Source organism: Physella acuta, unplaced genomic scaffold, assembly GCF_028476545.2.
Source record: "Physella acuta isolate Inbredline_101_S28 unplaced genomic scaffold, ASM2847654v3 ptg001120l, whole genome shotgun sequence".
NCBI lineage: Eukaryota > Metazoa > Mollusca > Gastropoda > Physidae > Physella > Physella acuta.
The window spans coordinates 135,335-162,748 of NW_026732637.1; the positions used below are offsets into that span (position 1 = coordinate 135,335).

Below are 27,414 nucleotides of genomic sequence, written 5' to 3' on the forward strand. Positions count from 1 at the left end.
ATTGTAGACATTTCTGTAGATCTTACAGCAATTACTTTGAAAGTTCAGGTTGCATAACATTGTGAAATTTCTCAAATCACTTTCTGTAAGTCAGTCACAACTTTTTCAGTAACTCAGTCTTCTTCTTCTTCGCTCTAAATTGTAATGTTCGTCGAAATTTGCTCAAAACACAACATAATATTACGTGTCAACATGTTATGCGCATTATGACCCGTTGACTCCAATATCAGCCCGCATTTGCTTCCATAACCTTTGTCCATCCAAAAAAAAAAAAAAAACCCACATACAAGGCAGCAGTTGTTTGAGTTTTTAATTGTCTCTCCTAGAAAAGTTGCTGTCCCAAACTATTGAGCTTCATCTGTCCGAAGAATCGTACTCGGAACCTTTCAGTTTAGCAACCATGAGCTCTACCGACCCGACCACGCTCACCCAACCCTGTCTAAATTTATACGGCGATCAATCAATAGGTGACAGATTGCTTATCCTAATCCCCTTATGTGTTATAAGCCGTGAATTATGTATGTATTTTTACTTTAAACTCGTAACTAAATCACAAGCGTCGGTGGTGTAACGGTTAGCATAGTTGCCTTCCAAGCAATTAGACCGGGTTCGACTCCCGGCTGACGCAGTACATTTTTACTTTTTCATCCAGACCTGTTTTAAAAGATTGATAACTGTTCATATGTTTCTTGAAATCGATATATGACGGGAAGGTGTGGTAAGCACTTTGTCCAGCCACCTTTACTTTCATACAATCCGCGGTATCACTGGAATACAACCTAACTAAACACATAATACAATAAACAAAAGGCCGATACTTAACAAGTAATGCGATTAAACACATAGAGCCCTCTTAAACAAGCACTCGTTATACGTGTGATCTAACGGGTAAATAAACATTGTCCATTGTGTGATTTAATGTACATCATAGCCAGTTTGTTAACAGAGATTTGACGCTGTTTGTTAACACGACACCATTAGACAGAACCCTCAATAGATGAACATTAGCAATGTTTAACAAAAGAACCCCCAATAGACGAACATTAGCAATGTTTAACAACAGTAATGGAGCGTGGGTTATCGAGATTTTTTTAGAAAAGTTAGAGCTCAGACAAAAATAAAAGCAAACAAAGCACTACACAAAAATAAAAGCAAACAAAGCACTACACAGTGGAGAAAGGTTACTTTGGTTTTGACTTTGATCTAGACATTTGTTAAAGCAAAATATGTAATTATTAAATTTCCTATGTTAATTTTTATGGATTGACACTTGGAGCACTAATGCTTGTAACAAATTGACAAAAATAATCTGCACATTGGAAAAAATTAGACAACATAGTTGATTACTCAAAGAAGCGAATTTTCAGAACTATATCACAAGTTCAGACTTAATTCCTCACATTTTAAACTTTTCTTCATATTTACAGAAGTGCATCACATTTCAGACTTTTCTTCATATTTACAGAAGTGCATCAATTTCAGACTTTTCTTCATATTTACAGAAATGCATCACATTTCAGACTTTTCTTCATATTTACAGAAGCGCATCACATTTCAGACTTTTCTTCATATTTACAGAAGCGCATCACATTTTAGACTTTTTTCATATTGTCAGAAGCGCATCACATTTCAGACTTTTCTTCATATTTACAGAAGAGCATCACATTTCAAATACGTATCACCTTTTCAGAGGTGCGTGTGTAACATTCACAAGATCAAATGTTGCCCACAAGGGAATGTTACCCTTGGAAAGTTTCTCTCTCAGAAACTAGATGTGATTCTTTGTTTTCTTTGACTCGATGTGTTAGTTGTTTACAGAATGTTATTTAGATGATACGCAAAAAGTTATTGTAGATCTATGGAGGGTGATTGTGTACACGTGTAGCCTTTGTTTTAACTACCCACCTACAACGTAATGTGACACACCCATATTAACATTTAAATTTGAAGTAATGCTCTTTCTATATTGCTTTTTGAAGACAACAGTATGACATTCGCGCAAAATTTTTTTTTTATCTTCAGACTTTAGACGAACAATTCTAGCTTGAGGGGTTTGATTTAAAACAGAATAACATAGTTACGAACACCAAGTTCTTGTTTGAAGGACTTTGTTTATAACAAACGTATAAAAACAAAGAGTGAATGTACTCACTTGAGGAATATTCCAGAAATCAGGAAGAGCGTGTCGTAAATTCCTAGCGTGAAGAGGAAGATGATGGCGTTCTTGGTGCCGCCAGTTCTGGGCAGGATGATGAGTGAGAAAATATTTCCCATAATTCCCAACACGGCGATGGTGGTGGCCGCCAGACCGTAGCCGCTCCGGATGTTGCAGTAGAGCTGGAGGCGCTCGTCGCTGATGTTGAGGTTGAGGGCGTCGATGTTGATGCGGGGGTCGTGCGCCCCACAATTGTACGGGCCCTGGGTGAACGCCTCTGTCATGTTGAGGTGGGGTGACAGGAAGGCGTGTGCGGGTTTTGGAGGTGGGGGTTCACACACCCCACGTATTCCATTTTTAAAAAATATTTTTTTACATGTGTCAAATTTTTCTGGCACTAGTTTTAAGTATACACCTTGGCTAAATTGGATAAATTTAATACACAAAATGTGATCTTCTGAAGTTCTTCATGTGCTATATCTTTTCGTACTTTCATTCTTGTTAAAATCGATGTCAGTCTTAAAATATTAGCATTACGGGATGTAAGGTACCATCAGATTGTACACATCCTGAAACAAATAGCAAAGAACAAATTCGATTACCTAAAGAATCTGACGTTTAAGAAAGTTCACCTTTAAAGCACAAAACAAAATCGATTTTCTATTCAAAAATATTCTGAGCTGAGCTTATTCATTTAGTAAATAGATGGTTTGTTAAAGGTCTCGTCGACTCGGTTTGGTCATAGTGAGTTATACAAGGTCCACATATGATTAGAACTAGTTTGATAAATTTGCGGATTAGTTGAGTGTAGGAAAGTTTGGGATAGTTTAGAAGTTGGCAAATATAGGTTGATGCTGTTAAAAAGGCTGCAATTATAGTTAGCGTTATTTCAGAATAGGGTAGTTAGTAGTAGGTGATCTAAACTAGTAGGTCTAGTGATTCATTTTTTTTTCATTCAAATTTTTAGTGTAGTTTTTTAAGGATGGTAATTTAGTCTTGTTGGTTTAAAAGTTGGGTCACATTTAAACAAACATAAATTCTATGAGGCACCATTAGACTTGTGTAAAAAATTGATCTGGCCACGGATAAAGCATATACATTTTTAATAATTTAATTTTTTTTTTTTTAGTCCAGAACATTTGTCTGTTTAAAAGCTGGTAGAACCATTTAGGTTTACTTAACACCCCACTTTTGAATGCAGCGCTGCATTGTTCTCTAGAGTCAGGGGTACGGCAATCTGTGGACCAGGCTTAAACCGGTCAAGAAATGTCAACTTTTTGTTCTGGACAACACCGACATGTCAACTTTAGTCAAGGCCACTTATGCAGAGGCGTAGCGAGAGGGGGGAGGGGGGGTGGGCGGGGGAGGGGGGTGCGGACCGCACCGTGTGACACCATTTAGGGGGGTGACACCAAGACAAAAAATAGCAAATTATATAGAGAAAAACTTGAGAGGGGGGGGGTGCAAATCGAAAGTTTGAGGTGGGGGGGGGGGGGTAAATCGAAAATTTGAAAGTTTGTCCCCGGGAAGGGGTCGCTACGCCCCTGGGGGGTGACACCCGACATCACTACGCCACTGCACTTATGGTCCACTTATGTTGTGAAAATGACTTGTTAAATTTTGTTGTTGACAATGATGACATTTCAAGTTAACTTGTGGATAATGCTGAAATCTCCACTTCAGTTCTCGGCAGCAATAATATGTCAGTTGTTATTCACAAACGTTATTCTACCTAAACTTATATTATAAAAAAATCTGTTGAAATATTAATGAAAGATGCACGTTTCCCCTGGCCACTAACTAGGTCCACAAATGTCAAGGACAAACGGAATGGAAATCAACCGCCCGTGAAATGGCAGAGTTACCCGAAGCGGAAATTACGGCCGGTGTTAATCTAAATCACCTGGAGTTATTGCCCCTGAACTGAACAACCAGAAACAATTAGAGTTTAAAAAAGTTACAAATATAGATGCAAAAAAACAACGAAGACCACAGAAAATAGTAGCAGAGGTAGATACCAGTCACATATCAATAACATTACTTCAGAAACATAACAGTGTTTATACAGAACAAGTTATAAATTAACGAAAAAAAGATAAAAAATGACCCCTTAAAAATTTATAAAAATGCAACTGACACTTTAAAACTTGTTAAATTTTTTAATGAAACCGGGATATTTAAGGCCCATTTTATCTCCATCATCCGGCTGGGTTGGTTTGAAGCTGATCTCGTAATTTAAACATTTAGCGGCGTCACCAAGCGTCACATGCCCCTAATAGGGTTTAAAGAGCTCTTGAGGGTGTACGCATGGCGTCATCAACTAACGGGAAACGTGGTGTAAGCCCTGATTTTTCGAGGGCTGTTTTTAAAGGGAGGGAAGTGTGCACAATGATGGTGTTTTTAAAGGGAGGGAAATGTGAATACTTATGCTGTTTTTAAAGGGAGGGAAGTGTGAATACTGATGTTAACGTTTTCAAAGGGAGGGAAGTGTGCACACTGATGTTGTTTTTAAAGGGAGGGAAGTGTGAATACTGATGTTGTTTTTAAAGGGAGGGAAGTGTGAATACTGATGCTGTTTTTAAAGGGAGGGAAGTGTGCACACTGATGCTGTTTTTAAAGGGAGGGAAGTGTGAATACTGATGCTGTTTTTAAAGGGAGGGAAGTGTGAATACTGATGTTGTTTTTAAAGGGAGGGATGTGTGCACACTTATGTTGTTTTTAAAGGGAGGGAAGTGTGAATACTGATGTTGTTTTTAAAGGGAGGGAAGTGTGAATACTGATGCTGTTTTTAAAGGGAGGGAAGTGTGCACACTGATGCTGTTTTTAAAGGGAGGGAAGTGTGAATACTGATGTTGTTTTTAAAGGGAGGGAAGTGTGAATACTGATGCTGTTTTTAAAGGGAGGGAAGTGTGCACACTGATGCTGTTTTTAAAGGGAGGGAAGTGTGAATACTGATGCTGTTTTTAAAGGGAGGGAAGTGTGAATACTGATGTTGTTTTTAAAGGGAGGGATGTGTGCACACTTATGTTGTTTTTAAAGGGAGGGAAGAGTGAATACTGATGGTGTTTTTAAAGGGAGGGAAGTGTGAATACTGATGTTAACGTTTTCAAAGGGAGGGAAGTGTGCACAATGATGGTGTTTTTAAAGGGAGGGAAGTGTGAATACTGATGTTGTTTTTAAAGGGAGGGAAGTGTGAATACTGATGCTGTTTTTAAAGGGAGGGAAGTGTGCACACTGATGCTGTTTTTAAAGGGAGGGAAGTGTGAATACTGATGCTGTTTTTAAAGGGAGGGAAGTGTGAATACTGATGGTGTTTTTAAAGGGAGGGAAGTGTGAATACTGATGTTGTTTTTAAAGGGAAGGAAGTGTACACACTTATGTTGTTTTTAAAGGGAGGGAAGTGTGAATACTTATGTTGTTTTTAAAGGGAGGGATGTGTGCACACTTATGTTGTTTTTAAAGGGAGGGAAGAGTGAATACTGATGGTGTTTTTAAAGGGAGGGAAGTGTGAATACTGATGTTGTTTTTAAAGGGAGGGAAGTGTACACACTTATGTTGTTTTTAAAGGGAGGGAAGTGTGAATACTGACGTTGTTTTTAAAGGGAGGGAAGTGTGAATAATGATGCTGTTTTTAAAGGGAGGGAAGTGTGCACACTGATGGTGTTTTTAAAGGGAGGAAGTGTACACACTGATGTTAAGTTTTTCGAAAAAATGGCGTTTGGACCTAACTGACTCTATTGTAATCGTTATCCTCTTTACTCTACGGCAGCAAGGAGATCTAAGTTTAAGTTTAAAGTAGTTTTAGACTACACTGGTTTGTAAAATACCTTCTGAGTAAACCCTGCTCGCCTATAAAAGACCTTTTGAATGCGCCCTGCACTCGTCGATAAAAGACTTTAACTAAATAATGTACGTGTCCTAAACAGAAAAAATACATTTTGTATTAACCCTGTACGCTACTTAAAGATCTTTTGAATGAAGCCTGCAAACCTACAAAAGACCTACTAATAAGACCTTTAATAAACCCTACACGTCTACAAAAGACCTTTGGGGTGAACCCTGTACGCCACTAAAAGACATTTTGAATAAACCCCGCACTGTTCTATGAAAAACCCTTCGTATTAACCCTGCACTAGTCTATAAAAAGCCCTTCGTATTAACCCTGAACTAGTTAAAGAAAATCTAGCGAATTAATCCTGAGCAGATCAATAAAATACCCAGTGAACCTTCTCTACACTGCAGCTTTATTTTAATCCTCTTCAAACAGCGTTAATATTTTCGCATGTCAAGCTGACCAACTTTTTTTTTTGATGTACACACATTATAAAAAAAGCTTTAAGATAAAATAAATTCTAAATCTCGAAATTATCAATGCATCGTCAACACATCAATATGGGACGTAATCGTCAACACATCAATATGGGACGTAATCGCGACAGTGCCTTGTATCAACAATCGGAGATGATGATGGATTGCGAACCTGCAAGAGGTCTTCATGCAGATGGGAGAAATAAAAAGTTTAAAACTTTATCACTTTAATCTTAACACCCGATGGGTGTTCTTTTTTAGGGTTGAAATTAGCTAGAGCCAAGTGATTGGGAAGTTATGTAGAGTGTATTATCACACATACAGAACGTAAAATAACACATACAGAAGGCAACATTACATATTCAGAACGTAAAATAACACACACAGAAGGCAACATTACACATTCAGAACGTAAAATAACACACACAGAAGGCAACATTACACATTCAGAACGTAATATTACACATACATAACGTATAAACATCATCCTCCATCAACGCTAATTGTCGTACGAGGCATCAACAAGTGAGCGCCATTTCGTCCTGCCTCTAGCTATAACCTCTGTTTGTTGGAATGTTGGGCTCTTTCCTTCAACACTTTCTTCATTGATCTTCTAAGTGTCTTCTGTCATTCCTCGTTTTCTCATGCCCTGTAGTGTACATCTTAGAGTAGTACTTGCTAATGCCTCTGCTCTCATTCTGAGCATAAGATATAACTATCCCCTTACACACTAACATTATTGATTTAATGAAAATTTGGCGTTAAAACTCTATTTATGGTATAAAGAAAAAAAAACAAAAAAAAAAACAAAACAAAACAAACAACAGCTGTTTGTTTAAATATATCCTTCATACCGCTGAATATCACAAACTAAACTTTGTCTTTAACTCATATCAGATTAATCATCTTGTAGTGTAAAAGGTTCAAACACAAAAAAAAACAGAAAAAAAAATCAAACAAAAAAACAACAACATAAAAAGAAAACAACAAAAAACAAACTGTTCAGTAATAACTATAAAAGAGATAGCATCAAAACCAAACGGATGTAAAGCTTATCAGTTGCTACCTCAATTATTACCACCCCCACCCCTTCTCCTCGCAATTCCCAGTAGGTGAATTGAAATATATTGGTTATTCATGACAAGCTTTCACAATACATAGACTTTTTAATGTAACTATCACCAATATTTACCAAAGTGAATTATTTTGTTTGTTCATGGGACTAGAGAAACGGGTTGTTATTATTTGTGCCAACCCTCTAACACAACCATACCACTTCTCACAAAACAATAGAACGTGGTTGGTGGTATGAAAACAAAAACCTAGCACCTAAGTTTGAAACTCGTTTATCTACCCTGTTCCGGCGACCACTTCCATATGCCCGTGACTAACATACCCAAAGTTTTAATTCCCGATTTGGGACCACGTTCGGGCTATTCAATGATTCGGAAACCCATGTTAAAAACTTAAAATTTTCGGGGGGGGGGGGGGGGGGGGATGCGGACTAAAATTTTCGAGAGGAGGGGCGGTAGACTTTCTTGGGGAGGGGGGGGGGCAGAGCCACCCCGAAAAGATGCCTGGAAGAAGCTCTGAGCAAATAGCCAGCAACATTTCTCTAAAAAGTAAGCCCCTATTAGGGCTGGTAAGTAGGTCACCAACCAGTTCTATGGCTCATGCAGGTTTTATTGAGCTGTAGAACTGGTTGGTGACCTACTTACCAGCCCTATAGCCAGCAACATTTCTCTAAAAAGTACCCAAGCAAATCTCCTTCCCACAAGTCTCATCGTGGTTCCTTACGCCTAATTAAGCAGCTAGTAAATTAATGAATTTCACGAGCTACTGCAACCTACACTAAACGACGTTGTGATGGCGTTTATCGCAGTGTACTCATTAGCAGTAGAATTAATGGCAGTGTGCTGACCTGAGGTAAAAGTCCCGACAACTTTATGGACTGGCGAGCTAAGGCTTATGTAGGAAGTTTAAATAGTAGTAAAACTAAACAGAAAAACTTACATTAACCTATTGAGACACGGTTCTTCAAATGACTGACTAAGGGTTATTAATCCATTCTATGACTACGACTGACCAATGACAGTTAATCCATCCCTATCACCACGACTAATGACAGTGACAGTTAATCCATTCTATGACCACCACTGACCAATGGCAGTTAATCCATCTCTATGACCACTACTAACCAGAAGGCAGTTAATCCGTCTCTATGACTACGACTGACCAATGGCAGTTAATCCAATTCTTTGACCACCTCTGACCAATGTCAGTTATTCCATCTCTCTCATTACAACCTAAGGTTAGTTAATCCGTCTCTACGACCAGGACTGACCAATGGTAGTTAATCCGTCTGTATGACCAGGACTGACCAGTGGCATTTAATCCGTCTCTACGACCAGGACTGACCAATGGTAGTTAGTCCGTCTGTATGACTATATCTGTTGTAAATTGAGTGTTTACCAGTACAAACGTATTATCTCAACCGCTAATCAAAAACAATTAACTCATCTCTTCCTGTTTTACGATTTAATTGATGATTACAAATCGGCAGTAAAGCAGGGGTGTGGGGGGTGTGTGGGTGTGTGTGGAGGTACTTTGGAGCCAACAGTAAAGTCGAATCGGTTCATCAACGTCATCACAAATAGGTGGTGGCGTTGTCGTAAAAACTAATTGGATTGGTTTACATGGTCTACACGCTGTCTTTAAACTTTGGGGAGGGGTGTTTTATGGGGGGGGGGGGGAGTTTGAAACAGGAGGGGGACGGGTGTATTAGAGCTTGCGTGATAGGGGCGAACCCTAGGGCGTGGTACATGAGATCATGACGTTGGTTATGGCTACACCCCTTGGGGGCGCGGATACATCAACGTAAAATCCTAATGAAACCGTCCCAAATTTTTTGGTAAATGTTTTGTTTCGGGGTAATTACTCCACAGATTAGCGCATCGTTCCAAGTTTTAAACATGCAACATTTAGTTAAGAGAGCATCTCCCGTTGGTTGAGATTTTCCAGACATCCATACAGTATCAGTCCAAGTTCTCATATTTATTTTTTTAAACTATATTGCTGGCTGGTCAGATAAGACGCTTTAGCTCACGGGTTTTACACCCATCTCTCCGTGTGGAGTAATACAACAAAACACACATACGCGATGCTAGTGGTGTTTTGTAATTGTCTATTGAATATCTTTAATTAATGAATTGTCGACTGAAAATTTGTATTGAATATCGTTAATTAATAAGCTATTGACTGAAATTTTGCAGTGAATTTTTAAAATTAATGAACTATTGACTGAAAATTTGTATTGAATATCGTTCATTAATAAGCTGTTGACTTAAATTTTGTATTGAATAACAATAATATAAAGATCTTTTATCTGGAGAGTAGCATTCAATATTTTTACAAGACAAACAGTTTTATTGTTCCTTAACAAGCTACTTCGTTTCCAAACCATTTTTTATTTGTTGATTTAGACAAACAGTAATACAGGAAAATGGTCAAGTTAAAAATATTATAGCAGAGAAAAAATCAGATGAAGATAAAATAACCACTACACTTTATCTAAAACTACCACAAAAAGCCCACCAAAACCAAATCGTATAATGCCCATGATACATGTAGAAAAAACCTGACCCTGTGGCAGACCACGTTATCTCTCTCGCAACTTTTTAAACAGCATCGAGTTTATCGCTTAGACGAGAGAAATATCAGGGGTAAAAATTTGTTTTACATGTGTACAAATAATGTTTTACTGGTGAGAAAAATCGTTTTACTGATCGAATCGTGTAGAGGAAAAATGTCTAGGAAAAAAATGTAGGGCCATGAAACTTACTTATTTAGTTTAGATCAAATGTGTGACAATGTTTCTTGTGTTAGATGTGCCATGATAATTTGCTGAACAAAATAGCCACATATAGTCACACATCTAGTTCTAGTGATACAAATAACTAGTCAAACCTAGCTGTAACGGTACTCAAGTTATCGTGTTCACAGACACACATACAAACGCACACACACAAAAACATACGGACAGAACAGCAAAGCCCAGTTTTTCCGACTGGATTACGCATAGAACACCAAAATTTTGATAAATCTGCATTTATAATTTATGCTCGATTAAAAGAAGTCCTCTATCATCCATATATGATGAAGCACTGACGTGTAAAACTATGAAAACTCAAAATTTCATGTGATTTTTGTGCCCAATTACATTACTTCCTCTATACGAGAAAGTAAAAAAGAACCGTATATTGGCGTCAGGTTGTCTGAGCGAACGTACAAGAGAACATCATTTAATTCACATCTCGGCTTAAAAAGCGGGGTGGCACCCACATTAACAGTGGATAAAAAATAATCTGTTTTGTCTGAATAATGCCCTGTCCATTTCTATGCTGTGAAAAAATTAATTTGTCGTTGTGTATTTTAAGCGAGCTATCGGTTGTTACAAGCAGCTATAATAATAAAAAAAAAACGGTCAGGAAATTGTAGTTATATTTCGCATGACGGAATCTAGAGAATGATCAAGGAAATGTCACTCTGGTGATGTTAGAAGCTCATCCATGATTACGCCCCTTTAGGGTGGATCAGAGGTAGGGGGGATGGGTGTGATGTGGGTGGGGAGAAAACAGGAGTTATAGGAGATTAATATCACTCTCATATTTTATTCAATGGTAACAGAAATATTTATGATGTCTGAAAATGGGACAAACACACAACTTCACTTCGTTAATTACTGTTGTATTGAAGTGATTCATCGATACAGATAATTTTAACCATCGAAGTTGGTAGAGGAACAAGGGGCGTTAATAATTAATGACTTGTAGTGAACATGTAATGATGGGTAATCGATACACTAACGAGCAAGAAAGACATTGATATCACTTTTGTGTGACGTTAGTTGGGGGCATGAATGTGACGCCTCGTTGCTTGGTAGCTTGGTTTTATGCTTGTTAGGTTTTATGCTTGTTAGGTTTTATTCTGGCTGTTTTGTACTTGTTAAGATTTCTACTTTTTATGTTTTTCTGTTTTAAGCTTTAAAGTTGGTAATATATATATATATATATATATATATATATATATATATATATATATATATATATATATATATATTAACAAGCTTCAAAGGTGTTTTAGTTTTAAAAGTGTTCTGACCATAACGGTGTTTTAACTTTATGGGCGATTTTCGCATTCGAAGTTTATTGTTGGGTGTTCCGAAGTAAATCTTTTTAACTTAGAGGGGCGTTTAAGTAATGTTTACCAAAAGTCCCGAGTTCGAATCCCCTGACGGATGAGGCTCAATAGTCACATCAGGTCAGTCAAATACTCCGTCAGCCACATCAGTCAAATACCGCGTGAACCACATCAGCCAAATACCCCGTCAACCACATCAGTCAAATACCCCGTCAACCACATCAGTCAAAAACCCCGTCAACCACATCAGTCAAATACCCCGTCAACCACATCAGTCAAATACCCCGTCAACCACACCAGTCAAATACCACGTCAACCACATCAGTCAAATACCCCGTCAACCACACCAGTCAAAAACCCCGCCAACCACATCAGTCAAATACCCCGTCAACCACATCAGTCAAATACCACGTCAACCACATCAGTCAAATATCCCGTCAACCACATCAGTCAAATATCCCGTCAACCACATCAGTCAAATACCCCGTCAACGACATCACACCAGTCAACCACATCAGTCAAAAACCCCGTCAACCACATCAGCCAAATACCCCGTCAAATACCCCGTCAAATACCCCGTCAAATACCCCGTCAAATACCCCGTCAAATACCCCGTCAACGACATCACACCAGTCAACCACGTCAGTCAAATACCCCGTCAAATACCCCGTCAACCACGTCAGTCAAATACCCCGTCAAATACCCCGTCAAATACCCCGTCAAATACCCCGTCAAATACCCCGTCAAATACCCCGTCAAATACCCCGTCAAATACCCCGTCAAATACCCCGTCAAATACCCCGTCAAATACCCCGTCAAATACCCCGTCAAATACCCCGTCAAATACCCCGTCAAATACCCCGTCAAATACCCCGTCAAATACCCCGTCAAATACCCCGTCAAATACCCCGTCAAATACCCCGTCAAATACCCCGTCAAATACCCCGTCAAATACCCCGTCAAATACCCCGTCAAATACCCCGTCAAATACCCCGTCAAATACCCCGTCAAATACCCCGTCAAATACCCCGTCAAATACCCCGTCAAATACCCCGTCAAATACCCCGTCAAATACCCCGTCAAATACCCCGTCAAATACCCCGTCAAATACCCCGTCAAATACCCCGTCAAATACCCCGTCAAATACCCCGTCAAATACCCCGTCAAATACCCCGTCAAATACCCCGTCAAATACCCCGTCAACGACATCACACCAGTCAACCACGTCAGTCAAATACCCCGTCAAATACCCCGTCAACCACGTCAGTCAAATACCCCGTCAAATACCCCGTCAAATACCCCGTCAAATACCCCGTCAAATACCCCGTCAAATACCCCGTCAAATACCCCGTCAAATACCCCGTCAAATACCCCGTCAAATACCCCGTCAAATACCCCGTCAAATACCCCGTCAAATACCCCATCAAATACCCCGTCAAATACCCCGTCAAATACCCCGTCAAATACCCCGTCAAATACCCCGTCAAATACCCCGTCAAATACCCCGTCAAATACCCCGTCAAATACCCCGTCAAATACCCCGTCAAATACCCCGTCAAATACCCCGTCAAATACCCCGTCAAATACCCCGTCAAATACCCCGTCAAATACCCCGTCAAATACCCCGTCAAATACCCCGTCAAATACCCCGTCAAATACCCCGTCAAATACCTCGTCAAATACCCCGTCAACCATTGTTTTTTGACTGGTGTGAAGAGTCCCCCCGATTCAATTAGCCATGTCTCACAGGCAATAACACCTTGTTTATTATATGCTTGCCAGACAAATCAATACAATCCGATCGATCGGGAAAATAAATGAATCGACGGGAAGGTGGTCGGGGCTAGAAAAGACAACACGTTAGGGTAGTATGTGTTAGGGTGTTGGGGTTAAGGTGTTAGGGTGTTGGGGTTAAGGTGTTAGGGTGTTGGGGTTAAGGTGTTAGGGTGTTGGGGTTAAGGTGTTAGGGTGTTGGGGTTAAGGTGTTAGGGTGTTGGGGTTAAGGTGTTAGGGTGTTGGGGTTAAGGTGTTAGGGTGTTGGGGTTAAGGTGTTAGGGTGTTGGGGTTAAGGTGTTAGGGTGTTGGGGTTAAGGTGTTAGGGTGTTGGGGTTAAGGTGTTAGGGTGTTGGGGTTAAGGTGTTAGGGTGTTGGGGTTAAGGTGTTAGGGTGTCGGGGTTAGGGTGTTAGGGTGTTGGGGTTAAGGTGTTAGGGTGTTAGGGTTAAGGTGTTAGGGTGTTGGAGTTAGGGTGCTAGGGTTTGGTGTTAGGGTGTTGGAATTAAGGTGTTAGAGTTAGGGTGTTAGGGTGTTGGGGTTAGGGTGTTAGGGTGTTGGGGTTAGGGTGTTAGTGTTTGGTGTTAGGGTTAGGTTTAGAGTTAAAATAATAAACTTCTAATTACTCAGAATTCAATTATATGTTCAAATGTAACTGACACCGTAATGTGTGTCTGCAACCTGCTTCTGGAGACGATAACCTTTATTAGAATGTATCAATAAAGTTAGTATAATTGTATTTCACTATATATATATATATATATATATATATATATATATATAAATTACGTCAGAGAGCCGGGGTAATCTAACATTTTTTGGATTGATAAACCGTATGATAAGATTTATCTTGCAAAAAATACATTTATTGCTTGGGATATATTAACAGGCTAGCGACGCTAGAAAATTTCCTTTTAATAAAATATCATCTCAGAAGCCGGGTTGAATTTACTTAAAATCAATATAAGAAGCTTGCTAAAATTAAAGCCTCTTAAATTGGCGTAAGATGCCTCACTAGACCCGAAGCCCCATAAAATTAAACACAGAAGCCGTCTTGTTGAAGTCTATTAAAATTAAACGTAAAGCCCTTTTGTTGAAGCCACTTAAAATAAAACTCAGAAGCCCCGCTTGTAAAAACCCCTTTAAATTAAAATTAGAAGCCCTCTTGTTGAAGCCCCTTAAAATTAAACTTAAAAGCCCCATTTGTTGAAGCCCCATAAAATTAAAATTAGAAGCCATCTCGTTGAAGCCCCTTAAAATTAAACTTAAAAGCCCCTTGTTGAAGCCCCTTAAAATTAAACTTAAAATCCCCTTGTTGAAGCCCTTTAAAATTAAACTTTAAAGCCCCATTTGTTGAAGCCCCTTAAAATTAAACTTAAAAGCCCACTTATTGAAGCCACTTTGAACCTCTCTAGTCTAAACCCACTAGATGACCATCAAATTATTCCCAAACCGTCCTGAAGGTACCAGTACACGGGAAACACGTGACCTTGTTTACAAGTCTTCCCCTGATGGCCCACGTCGATGGTGTCGTAATAAAGCGCGTGGCTGTTGTCACGTGATACGGGTAGTTGTCAGATTTTTCGGTGCTTTTATTTTACGACCACGGCCGTCTGGTCGTACGTTGAAGGATTCAAGTTATAAAAAGTAGCTTGGGAAAATTACACATTTTTTTTAGAGTTTTGTTTTAACTACACTATATTTTTCTACACTTCTACAGTTTCTTTAAACACATTTTGTTTTCTGCTTTTATCGTTTACAATTTTTCATCATTTTGTCCACACTTTTTAATAAATTTTCTTTACACTTCTACACATTTTTTTTTTGCTTGAACTTGCCACGCCTCCAAATTTTTTTTCTCATTTTTCTCCACTTTATGAAGGAGAAATTTACTTGTCTTGAAGGGGTGAAATGCAAATTGCTACCCCGAGTAACGTCGACTGAACTAGCAAAGCCAGTTTTAATATGTCGCTTTTGGAAACAATTTTTTTTTACATCTAAATTCTCCGCTATATTAAATCGAATATTTAAAGTAAAAAAAAAAAAGATATTCAGAAAGAAGTTTTCCTAAAATAATAATTGCGTTGTACCAAATTTTTGGGTCACACGTTCAAAATATTTACTCTAACAATAACAAGCCATTATTTAAAAAAAATATCAATAACTATATTTCGTATAATTATGCACTAGATATAGGAAAATAAATGTTTTTTAAAAATATACAATAGCGCACCACCATTTAAATATTCATCGTTCTTAATTTTAGTGTTGGAAGGGATCCCCTCCAACACAATTAGGTATACGTGTCAACTGGTTATGCGCCATTGAGGCCATTAACTTTAATTTCAGCAGGTTTTTCTTTTTGGATTTGCTTCCATAGCTTTTGTCCAACAAAGGACAAACTACAAGGCAGCAGTTGTTTGATTTTGGAGTTGTCTCTCCTAGAAGAGTACTGTCCCTAGCTAACGAGGATTCGAACTCGAGACTTTTTCTGCGCTTTACCAACTCGACCACTCCGACCTCAACCATTTAAATAACTATAAAGAAAAACGAAGGTCACTTCTTAAATTTAGTAAAGGGATTCAATAGATATTATAGTGACCTCTCTTGCCCCTTTCCACCCTGACTACAAACAGAGGAGGCAAGTTAAATAAAATCTTGTAAAAAAAGCTACATGTTCATCTCAAAATGCCAAGTATAAAAACTAGCAAAGATCAAATAAATCATGGAGGAATGTGCAATGACACAAATGCAGAATAGCGGTAGATTGCAGGCGTATCGATTCCATCGTCTGCGGCTGGTGTACTGGACAAGGGTGGCTACTTAGGGGGCGGGGCTGGACAAAGGGGTTCAATGATGTAACATGGCGTCAGGGAGATGTACATGTGGTGTGGGTGGATGGAGGTGGTGGCAATCATTGGGTGGGTGGATGTAGGGTGGTGGTGGCTATCATTGGGTGGGTGGATGTAGGGTGGTGGTGGCTATCATTGGGTGGGTGGATGTAGGGGGGTGGTGGCTATCATTGGGTGGGTGGATGTAGGGGGGTGGTGGCTATCATTGGGTGAGTGGATGGGGGGTGGTGGTTATCATTTGGTGGGTGGATGTAGGGGGGTGGTGGCTATCATTGGGTGGGTGGATGTAGGGGGTGGTGGCAATCATTGGGTGGGTGGATGTAGGGGGGTGGTGGCTATCATTTGGTGGGTGGATGTAGGGGGGTGGTGGCTATCATTGGGTGGGTGGATGTAGGGGGGTGGTGGCTATCATTGGGTGGGTGGATGGGGGGTGGTGGCTATCATTGGGTGGGTGGATGTAGGGGGGTGGTGGCTATCATTGGGTGGGTGGATGTAGGGGGGGTGGTGGCTATCATTGGGTGGGTGGATGGGGGGTGGGTGGGGGTGGAAATCATATTGTGGGTGGATGGGGGTGGGTGGCAATCATCGGGTGGGTGGATGGGTGGAGGAGGGTGGCAATAACTGGGTAGGGTGAATTATCAGGGTGGATAGTAAATTTAAGTGGCGATTGCTGGATGGATGGGTGGGTGGATGGACGGGTGGTAATCATTGCGTGGATGGGTGGGTGGCAGTCAAAGAGTGGATAGATTGCAATTTGGAAATCCATGGATGGCCATGCGTGTGGATACCCCAGTGTGAGGTGGGTGGATGTCTACCAGTGAAATTAATTTACCTCCGTGCAACTTGCATTAGAATAAGCACAACAGATAAATACATAGTGGGTATACAATCAGTATCGTGTCAACAACTAAACCTGAATGATTGACCCAAACAGGGCATTGTGGTCATGTCATCACACAGTATTTTGGATACATTGTTTTGCAGAAACAAGTATAAACGTTACATTACGTATTGTCATCACTCAGAAAAAACTGGTAACTTCTTCACATTGACTTTAGTACTTTAATTTACATACATCATACGTCTTGTCTCAGGCTTCCATGTAATACAACACACACACACACAACATTTAATATTATACACTAATACGGTCAACAGAGACTGAATACTCAAGGGACATAACTATGATATACACAATACAAGGGACGTAACAATAGCTAACAAGACAAACGTAATTACAAATAGATTACACATACACTCCTACCTTTAAAAAAATAATTGAATAAACGTAAAGAGTTTAAAACTTAGTTCTACGCGTTTATTATTAAGGCAGTACACATTACTAATATATTGTTAAATTTCATGTTCTAATTTAGTTTTCAAACACTGTTTAAAACATGTCTTATCTTAAATTACATTATCATCATTTAATTTCTCATTTGCAATCTAAGTTTCATGGTGGTTTAATAGTTCTTTTATTTTTTAAATGTCCTTGATCTTGTGTAAAATCTATCAAATAAATAATTATTACTGATTTAAAATGTTTAAAACAATTGAATTAATAAAAAATAAAAATAAATAAAAAGGAAAAAAAAAACGAATTGAGGACTGTATAGATATAGATGTTTGAAAGGGGAGAGTGTTTGCTTTTACGTGTCTCATTGTAATAACATTGCTTTTCCGATTGCTTAAAATTTGTATCATTTTAATTCTCTGTAATCCCAAATTCATTTCAGCTCTACTTTAAAAAAAAAAAAAATTCCCCCTCTCTCCCCCCCCCCCCCTCGTCCCCTCAGCCCACCACGCCGAGAAAAAAAAATCCCTTGAATAATCATTTAATTACACATTTGCATTTTCAGTTTCAGGTTGGTTTTTAATATTTATTTTTTCTTTATATTTAGACGTTTTGTATTAGATCTATGTATAAGTAAACCATTTTAAATGAACCAAAGCAGGCTACAAGTAAGAAAGAAATATTTCAATTGTAAATCTGTATCAGTCCTCACAAGCCGATGATGAAAACTGTAATACTAAAGCGAACACAAAACTGACGCTATAAATTACATGTCTGAGGCGAAAAAAAAAAGCGCATTAATGATTCTTGTCAAAACAAATTCATTAAAAAAATGATTAGGTATCTAAGTAGGCAATTTAATTAAAACAGGGAGATAACTTGATAGTACAGATCACTTGTATTACTTCTCTTGGTATCTCTGTATAATACAAGTTTGTATAAAACAACTGAGCCTGCTACCTATTGAACTACATTTGACAATACGTTTCCCTCCCCCTCCCCCTTCCAAAATACTTAATTCAACATGGAGACGTCTCTCTACTTAACGGGCAGTTCGTGAATTTCGGTCTTAAATCGATTTTCTAATCAGTCGGGAAGAAAATTAGATAAAAAAAAAAGTAAAACGAAACCTACAGGAAACCTGATCTAAATAGGTTTCTATTTTTCCTATTTTACTTTCGTTGTATTTTGAAAAAAATAAGTTTTTTTTAAGTGCGAGTATGCCCAAGTAAAAACTAAAAATAGAAAATCGTCAATTATGGATCTGATGTTGATACGTCGGAGCGAGCCACGACGATAACCAGTATCCAATAACATGGGCAGATAACTATCGACAGTAAAACGGTAACGAAAATAACTTGACCAATAAAATTCCTATTATCTTAAAAGGATTTTTCGACTGCAAAAGAAAAAAAAATCAACTTCAATTTTGAGGGGGGGGGGGGGGAACTGTAGGCTGAGGTGTGATGTTATTTTAGAGGGGAGGGGGGTCTGGATTTTTGTGATAATGTGTGACGGAGAGTAGGGGGGGGGGGAGAGGTAAAAATCGCCAAAAACGTGACGTCATTTATGGATGACCCCTACGACCCGACCAGGAACAATACGACTAACAAAACACATTACTTGCTTTATCTAAGCCTAGATCAGACTCATCGGCAAACAAAACATTTTCAAAAAAGAAAGAAAAAGTCACAAATTCTAAAAAAAAAAAAAAAAAAAAAAACCTAGACAAATCAAGCAAACCAGAAAAAAATATAGCTCCACACAATTATACCCACCCATACAGTGATATTTTAACATTCCATTCTGCCGATCGTGTTTTATGTCCCAACAAAAAAGGACAATTTGTAGTCATCTTCAGCACCTGTTTATTGCTATTCTACCACGATAAGATCGGTAAAGTTTGAACATTGTTAGACTGACATTTTTACATTAAGACGTTAACCTTGTTTTTACGTTTAACGTGTGAATGTTAACCTAATTGTGAGCGATAATTCACGTGAGAAACATGTGTGAGTCGGATTGAAGAAACAGACGCTTCTTATGTGAAGTTAAAAAACACAAGCTAATGAAAAAAAATGCAACTCCTCAGTTAGACATTGCTGAAACCACAGTTACGTCCCTTGAGTTTTTAATCACGCTTTTGTCTGTTAAGGGGACATAAACACGGAATTTTAAAAAAATAGTTCTGGGATGGATTTAAGCTAATTTGGCATGGGTGTGGGTTTAAAAAACGTTAAATGTGTTGTTTTTTACTATGATAATAACATCCTTGTGCCGCGTACCTGCGATTTTTTTCAATTTATCTGGCATAGAAGAATTTTATTTTTGTTTTAAAATATCGCGTGTAAACACGCCCAGTAATTGTAAAAATGTAGCCGTAGGTTGTCCCTAGACCTGTTGTTCAAACCTTTTTATTATATCGAAATAATAAGCTTGGTTAATAAAGAGCTGACAATAGTGGTAAGTATTAATGATGGCCAATAAATGGCTTTACAGTAGTGGTAATTAATGGGGACCAAATAATGGTGACTAAGAAGAGGTGGACATTTTTTTTAAAGGGTCAATTAGTGTTGACTGATTAGTTGGGGCTAGTAAGTGGGGTCCAATTAGTTGTGCCATATTAGTGGTATAATAGTAAACCAAGCAGCGTTGGCTAATTGGTGATGTTTAATTAGAGGTTACCATGTAATTATGCCAAAGCAATTCAAACAAGTCGTGGTGACTAGATAATGGTGACCTAGTACTGATGACCTAGTACTGGTGACCTAGTACTGGTGACCTAGTACTGGTGACCTAGTACTGGTGACCAAGTACTGGTGACCAAGTACTGGTGACCTAGTACTGGTGACCTAGTACTGGTGACCAAGTACTGGTGACCAAGTACTGGTGACCAAGTACTGGTGACCTAGTACTGTTGACCTAGTACTGGTGACCAAGTACTGGTGACCAAGTACTGGTGACCAAGTATTGGCGAGCCAGTAGGTAAGCCAGGTTCAGTCAGGAAGAAGCACATTACCTGGTTAAAACAGCACCACCTTACTCCCACTCCACCCTAGTGATCTACACCTTTGTTAAAACAGCACACCTTACCCCCACTGCCCCTAGTGATCTACACCTTTGTTAAACAGCACACCTTACTCCCCCCCCCCCAGTGATCTACACCTTTGTTAAACAGCACACCTTACTCCCACTCACAACACTTTGTTGGAACATTTTTTTTGTTCATTTGTCCTGAGCTAATGAGTAGACTTTTGTAAGTAACTACAATTACAAAATAGATATAAAAAATTGATATACAACTAAATAGTTGTTCAATAAGTCTAGTAGAAGGTTTACCTGAAACAAAACAATTAAAACTTCGTCCTTCTTATACTTTGTTTTAAATTGTAATATTGGATGTGATTTTCTCCAACTTATAAGTATTCCCCGTCATATAGCCCCTTTGACTTTTCTATCTAGACTGGTTGTCCACCCACGAATTAATCTGCAAAGCAGCTGTTAATTTTTGGAGTTATCTCACCTAGATGGTTTGTGTCCTCAGCCAACGAGCTTCATCTTCCCGGGGATGTGAACTAGAGAATTTTGGGAGTTAACAATCTTACGCCCTGACGCCCGACCACACCGGTTCAATCAAGCGTATAACACCATCTCCTATTGGTAGCACAAAACAGCAGCTTATACTTCAACCCGTCCGTTTACACACCATAAAAAAACTTGCATGAATAAATTTAAAATAAAAATAACAACTGACATCTTTCTGACTTTCCGCCGCCCCCCCCCCGAAGAAAGTCTACACCCCCCCCCCCCCGGAACGAAATAGAATTTATATAGAAAATAAAAACTTTTACCAGTGTCCCGCTCCCCCTCCCCTCCCGAAAATATCAAGTGCACCCCCCGGAGTTGCGGATAGGAAAGAAAACGTAAAAGGTGATAATCCCGTAATATTAATTAGCAAGCAAGAACAAGCTCACACTTTACAGCTAACTGATTCAATAACGAAGTTATCAAATAGCGAGATAAGGGACAACAGCACACACATCAACATTTCTGGATGGTCTCCCATTCTTTCTGTTCAGCTGGAGGACGTAAATTATGTTAGCTAATTTCCTATTGTTGTGATGTCCTTCCATTATGTTTGGGATGGTTAAAACTCTAGTGCCAGGATTAATTTCGTGGATCATTCAGATTATGTACAGGGGAGGTAATTAACCAGGGGAAATAAGTGAACAAGCTGCAGGGGGAATACAGATGTGTGTTGTACTATAATATAGCCCGTGCTGCAAAAAGGGGCTGCAGGGTCTGCTAAAATGAGCGGTTAATTCGTTGGTGGGTAGGGGGGCGGATAGGAGGTGGTGTCTTCTCTTAGATATAGTTATGGGCATGTTGTAAGTCTGGGGCAGGTGAGTCGCGGAAAGGGGGAGGAGGGTGGTAGACTACACACGATAGTGAATTTGTTTGTATTGTAAATGTTCTCAAATACATAACCATCCTGTTCATGCTAGTTTATCTGTCATGCAAGTCTAGTTGCACAAATAGTGTATTATATATATATATATATATATATAAATATATATATATATATATATATATATATATATATATATATATATATATACAACATATATAAACAACATATATACCAATATATATATATATATATAATTATATATATATATATATATATATATATATATATATATATATAATATATATTTATATATATATACATATATATATATATATATATATATATATATATAATATATATATATATATATATAATATATATATATATATATATATATATATATATATATATATTATATACATGCATGTGTGTAACTACATCTTAACAAAATATATAAACTTGTCTGGAATCAAAAGCTCGTTCAAAACATGTAGGCAATATGAAGGCTGTTAGCATAACTTGTTTCTGGTTCCACTCCCATTAGCTAGGCAGGCCTTTCGACGTAGCGAACTTCGACAAACTGGCTTTGTGCGGTCTGAAACAGACCGTGAAGATGCCGGTTTAAAAGCTACATGTTGGTCACTAACATAGGCTACAACATGCGCTAGATGATGTTATTTATAGAATTTTTTGTGTCCTTTCAAAAACATATTTTAAATTATAATTTTTGTGTATCTTTGAAAAACATAAAGCTATTAGGGAAAAAAACCCAAAGAAAATTGAATTCAACGTATTTAATTAAGAGCGTTCCAAAGGAATAGGATGTTAACTTAGTTTAATTCCTTTTTATGGAAAGACGTTTGGCGAGTATCGAGATCATCAGTTTAATTTGATTTATCTTTATCTAGAAATAGATACCTCCCCTATCTAGCATACAACATAAGCAATCGATGCCCTTCTTTGCATATTCATATCGGTTGGCGTCTATTTATAGCTCGTTAAACACCGCGCGTCATCTCGTGTTGTCGTGCGGAAAATCGGACAGCGCGAGAATAAAATCAGTGACAAATCCAGGAAAAGGCAACCCTGTAATGAACTCCTTACGTCGCACGATGAGAGCCGAGGAGTGGGGCTGATTGAGAGTGGTAATGTGTACATGGGTGCTAGTAGCATCTCGAGCTGCTGTAGACACGTGCACACACACGCGCACACACACACACGCACACACACAGACACACATACATACACATTTGTATATATACATATAGACATATATATATATATATATATATATATATATATATATATATATATATATATAATATATATATATATATTATATATATATTGACATACATATATATATATATATATATATATTATATATATATATATATATATATATAATTTATATATATGTGTGTGATTATCCCCAATTTCAAGGTGAAAGTTAGCGGTTAGCAGAAGTTCGATAGGACACAAGTAACATTGTAACAATTTTGTTGTGATCCGAATTCTGTAAATTACCTCCCATTTGTAAATCTAATAAATAAAACCATTAAACAAGGGAAACGACCAATACTTAATTGCTTGAACTAACAAGCATAAACTATGGATGAAGTAGCAAAATAATAAACATATTAAGTATTACTTAAATAAAAAACAACTATTGTGCTTATAAATTTATATTAATATTCGAAAATTTAAAGCAAAAAAAATTACACTTTTTTAATATTAAAGTAGTAAATACTTTTCCTGTTTTTAAAGATTAGTTGAATTAAAACTAAGTTTTGCCTCTCAATCCACGCTAAAACACAATTTTCTGCCTATATCAATTTTGGATCCCTGGAATTCTAGGGATAAGAGAGAATACGAATAATGAGAATTTATCTCAATAGGGATGGTAAGTAGGTCACCAACCACTTCTACGGCTGAATAAAACCTGCATGAGCCATAGAACTGGTTTTTGACCTACTTACCAGCCCTATTCCAGAGTATCACAGTTTAAGTATCACAGATGTGCAGATAGCGACTATAAAATGCTGATTTGCAATTTTGTCCGCGTGTCAGTCGGCGAACACAATAAACTGTGCAGAGTTTGAAGAAATTTAATAGGTAGGTATTTTATCAAATTTGTACACTTTTGACCGATTTCCGGTGGGTACTTACTCTACCTCAGGTTTTAAAAAACAACAAAAACTTGAGTACTGTTTCAGTTGAAAAAATTCAACCGATTGGGATAAGAGACTTCTTTTTTTTTTCTTCTTCGTTCTTAATTATTAGTGTTGAAGGGGATCGAGATTTATCTGCCAGTGGGTTTGAACTCGAGACTTTGTTCGAATTTATCAACCATGAGCTTTTTGCTGACTCGACCACGCCTCCAACACAATTAAGCCGTTACGTGTCAACTGGTTATGCGCCATTGAGGCCGTTGACTCCGATTTCAGCCTGCTTTTCTTTTTGGATTTGCTTCCATAGCCTTTGTCCAACCAAGAACAATCTACAAGGCAGCAGTTGTTTAATTTTGGAGTTGTCTCTCCTAGAATTTTGGAGTTGTCTCTCCTAGAAGAGTGGCTGTCCCCAGCTAACGAGCCTCATCTGCCCGAGGGTTCGAACTCGAGACTTTTTCGGTTTAGCAACCATGAGCTTTTACCGACTCGACCACGCCGACCCCTGGATAAGAGACTTAAATGATAGAATATTAAAACTAAATTGTTGGGGGGGAAAAAAATTATGCATATTTAAAAATGGAAGAAGTGAGATAAATAATGAGGTACCAAAATGAAAAGACATGGGACTATGAGATAATTTTTAGCAGAAGTGAGATAATTGATGAGGCACAAAAATGAAAAGACATGGGACTATGAAATAATTTTTGGCAGAAGTGAGATAATGAGGTACAAAAATGAAAAGACATGGGACTATGAGATAATTTTTGGCAGAAGTAAGATAATTAATGAGGCACCACAAATGAAAAGACATGGGACTATGAGATAATTTTTGTCAGAAGTAGACCAGGGCAGAACGGGTAAAAAAAAAATCAGTAGATGCAAGGGCATAACTGGTAGGAAAGGGTGATAACTTGCATCACGGGGGAGATAACGCCGAGAAGCGGGCGAGGTCACCGAGGGTGTCTGAGAACATTTACACAGATAGACAGGTGGGCAGACAAATCCATTAGTAAATCAATAGCCAGACATGGAGCAGAAAATATATGACGGGCAATTATGGTATGATGGTAAGCCAAGTTGACAGGGAGTCAAGTGTACGGCTAGGTTAAAAAGTGTACCGGCAAGTGTACGGTCAGGTTAAAAAGTGTTCCGGCAAGTGTAAGGTTAGGTCAAAAGTGTACCGGCAAGTGTACGGTTAGGTTAAAAAGTGTACCGGAAGTGTACGGTTAGGTTAAAAAGTGTAACGGAAGTGTACGGTTAGGTTAAAAAGTGTACCGGCAAGTGTACGGTTAGGTTAAAAAAGTGTACCGGCAAGTGTACGGTTAGGTTAAAAAGTATACCGGAAGTGTACGGTTAGTTTAAAAAGTGTACCAGCAAGTGTACGGTTAGGTAAAAAAAGTGTACCGAAGTGTACGGTTAGGTAAAAAAAGTGTACCGGCAAGTGTACAGTTAGGTAAAAAAGTGTACCGGCAAGTGTACGGTCAGGTTAAAAAGTGTTCCGGCAAGTGTAAGGTTAGGTAAAAAAGTGTACCGTCAAGTGTACGGTTAGGTTAAAAAGTATACCGGCAAGTGTACGGTTAGGTAAAAAAGTGTACCGACAAGTGTACGGTTAGGTTAAAAAGTGTACCGGCAAGTGTACGGTTTGGTAAAAAAAATATATTGATTATTTTGGTTTTTGGTATGATTTTTGTTTCTACTACATTTTTATTGTCTCGAATACACAGTATAGAGAAAGTATTGCAATAATTCAGAAAAAAGTAAATGAAATTTTAAGTTTTCACCGTTTTACACCTTCCTACAATATCATATACGTAATTTTAAAGATGTATTGTAATCGAGGAAAAAATCTAAATCGAGATTTGGACATATTTTTGACGTCATATATCATTTGGGTTACTGAAAAATTTCCGGTAGTCGGAAGTTGTACTTTATGTAATTAAAAGTCATATTTAGCTTAAAACTTTGGTCTGGTTTTTTTAAAATGTATCTTTTATACATATTAAAATATGTCCTTCCTTTTTAAAAATTAACTTCGTGAGATGCTAACTAAGTTTTTTTTAAACTAGATTAATCTCTAACGTGTTTATATAATCTAGGAGTCGTCTATAAATGTAGTTACAAATTTAGTGGGGGGGGGGGGGGGTAGAGGCTGAATGGTTAGCAGACAATAAGCCTCCGTAGGAAAGGGAAGCTATCACTACTTTTTAATACTCTAATTGGCTACAAACATATTAGTTAACGTAACTTTAAATCAGTGTTTCTTGTATGCATCTCTTCGCCCCCGAACGAAATGGAATTTATATAGAAAATATATACATTTAACAGTGTCCGCCCTCCCCTGGAAATTTTAGTCTGCCCCCCCCCCCCCCCCCCCCACTTGTTTGCATGTAAATCTGGAGTGAGGGAGTGACTTTGTGGCTAAAATTTATTAAATAGCTTGACGCTACTTATGAAAAACCACGTGATACAAAATATAAGACTACACATGTTAGTGTTATTGTCCGCCTCATCGGTTGGTGGGTAACGGTGTTGTGTTTTTATTTTAACCAATTGTACATCTAATTAGTTGATGTTGTGTTATTATTTTAATAAATTGTACATCTAATTAGTTGATATTGTGTTATTATTTTAACCGATTGTACATCTAATTAGTTGATGTTGTGTTATTATTTTAATAAATTGTACATCTAATTAGTTGATATTGTGTTATTATTTTAACCAGTTGTACATCTAATTAGTTGATATTGTGTTATTATTTTAACCAGTTGTACATCTAATTAGTTTTATATTGTGTTATTATTTTAATCAATTGTACATCTAATTAGTTGATGTTGTGTTATTATTTTAACCAACTGTACATCTAATTAGTTGATGTTGTGTTATTATTTTAACCAATTGTACATCTAATTAGTTGATGTTGTGTTATTATTTTAACCAATTGTACATCTAATTAGTTGATGTTGTGTTATTATTTTAACCAATTGTACATCTAATTAGTTGATGTTGTGTTATTATTTTATCCAAGTGTACATCTTGGCAACCGGTTACACGTACAAGATCCAGTCATATTCACGGCAACCGGTTACACGTTCAAAGTCAGGTCATATCCACAGCAACTGTCAACAGCAGAATCTCTGATAAAACCCCACCCTTAACTTTGAGGAGAAACAAAAATAAAGTCAAACACTCACACATAACCTGGTATGACGTCACGTAACCCCCCCCCCCCCCCCCTCCCAGACCTTTACAGAGA

The 27,414-nt window shown here is 38.0% G+C and overlaps 1 protein-coding gene and 1 non-coding gene across 2 annotated transcripts; both read left to right on the forward strand.

The window, feature by feature from the left end:
• Positions 1-556: 556 nt before the first annotated feature.
• On the forward strand, positions 557-628 carry Trnag-ucc (transfer RNA glycine (anticodon UCC)). Its single transcript has one exon. It is a non-coding gene; the product is annotated as a tRNA-Gly (tRNA).
• An 11,131-nt stretch (positions 629-11,759) lies between these two features.
• Positions 11,760-13,483, forward strand: LOC131955982 (adhesive plaque matrix protein-like). Its single transcript, XM_059320318.1, has 2 exons — positions 11,760-12,891; positions 12,930-13,483. The coding sequence occupies exons 1-2, from the start codon at positions 11,760-11,762 to the stop codon at positions 13,481-13,483; spliced, it is 1,686 nt and encodes a 561-aa protein (XP_059176301.1).
• Positions 13,484-27,414: the final 13,931 nt, after the last annotated feature.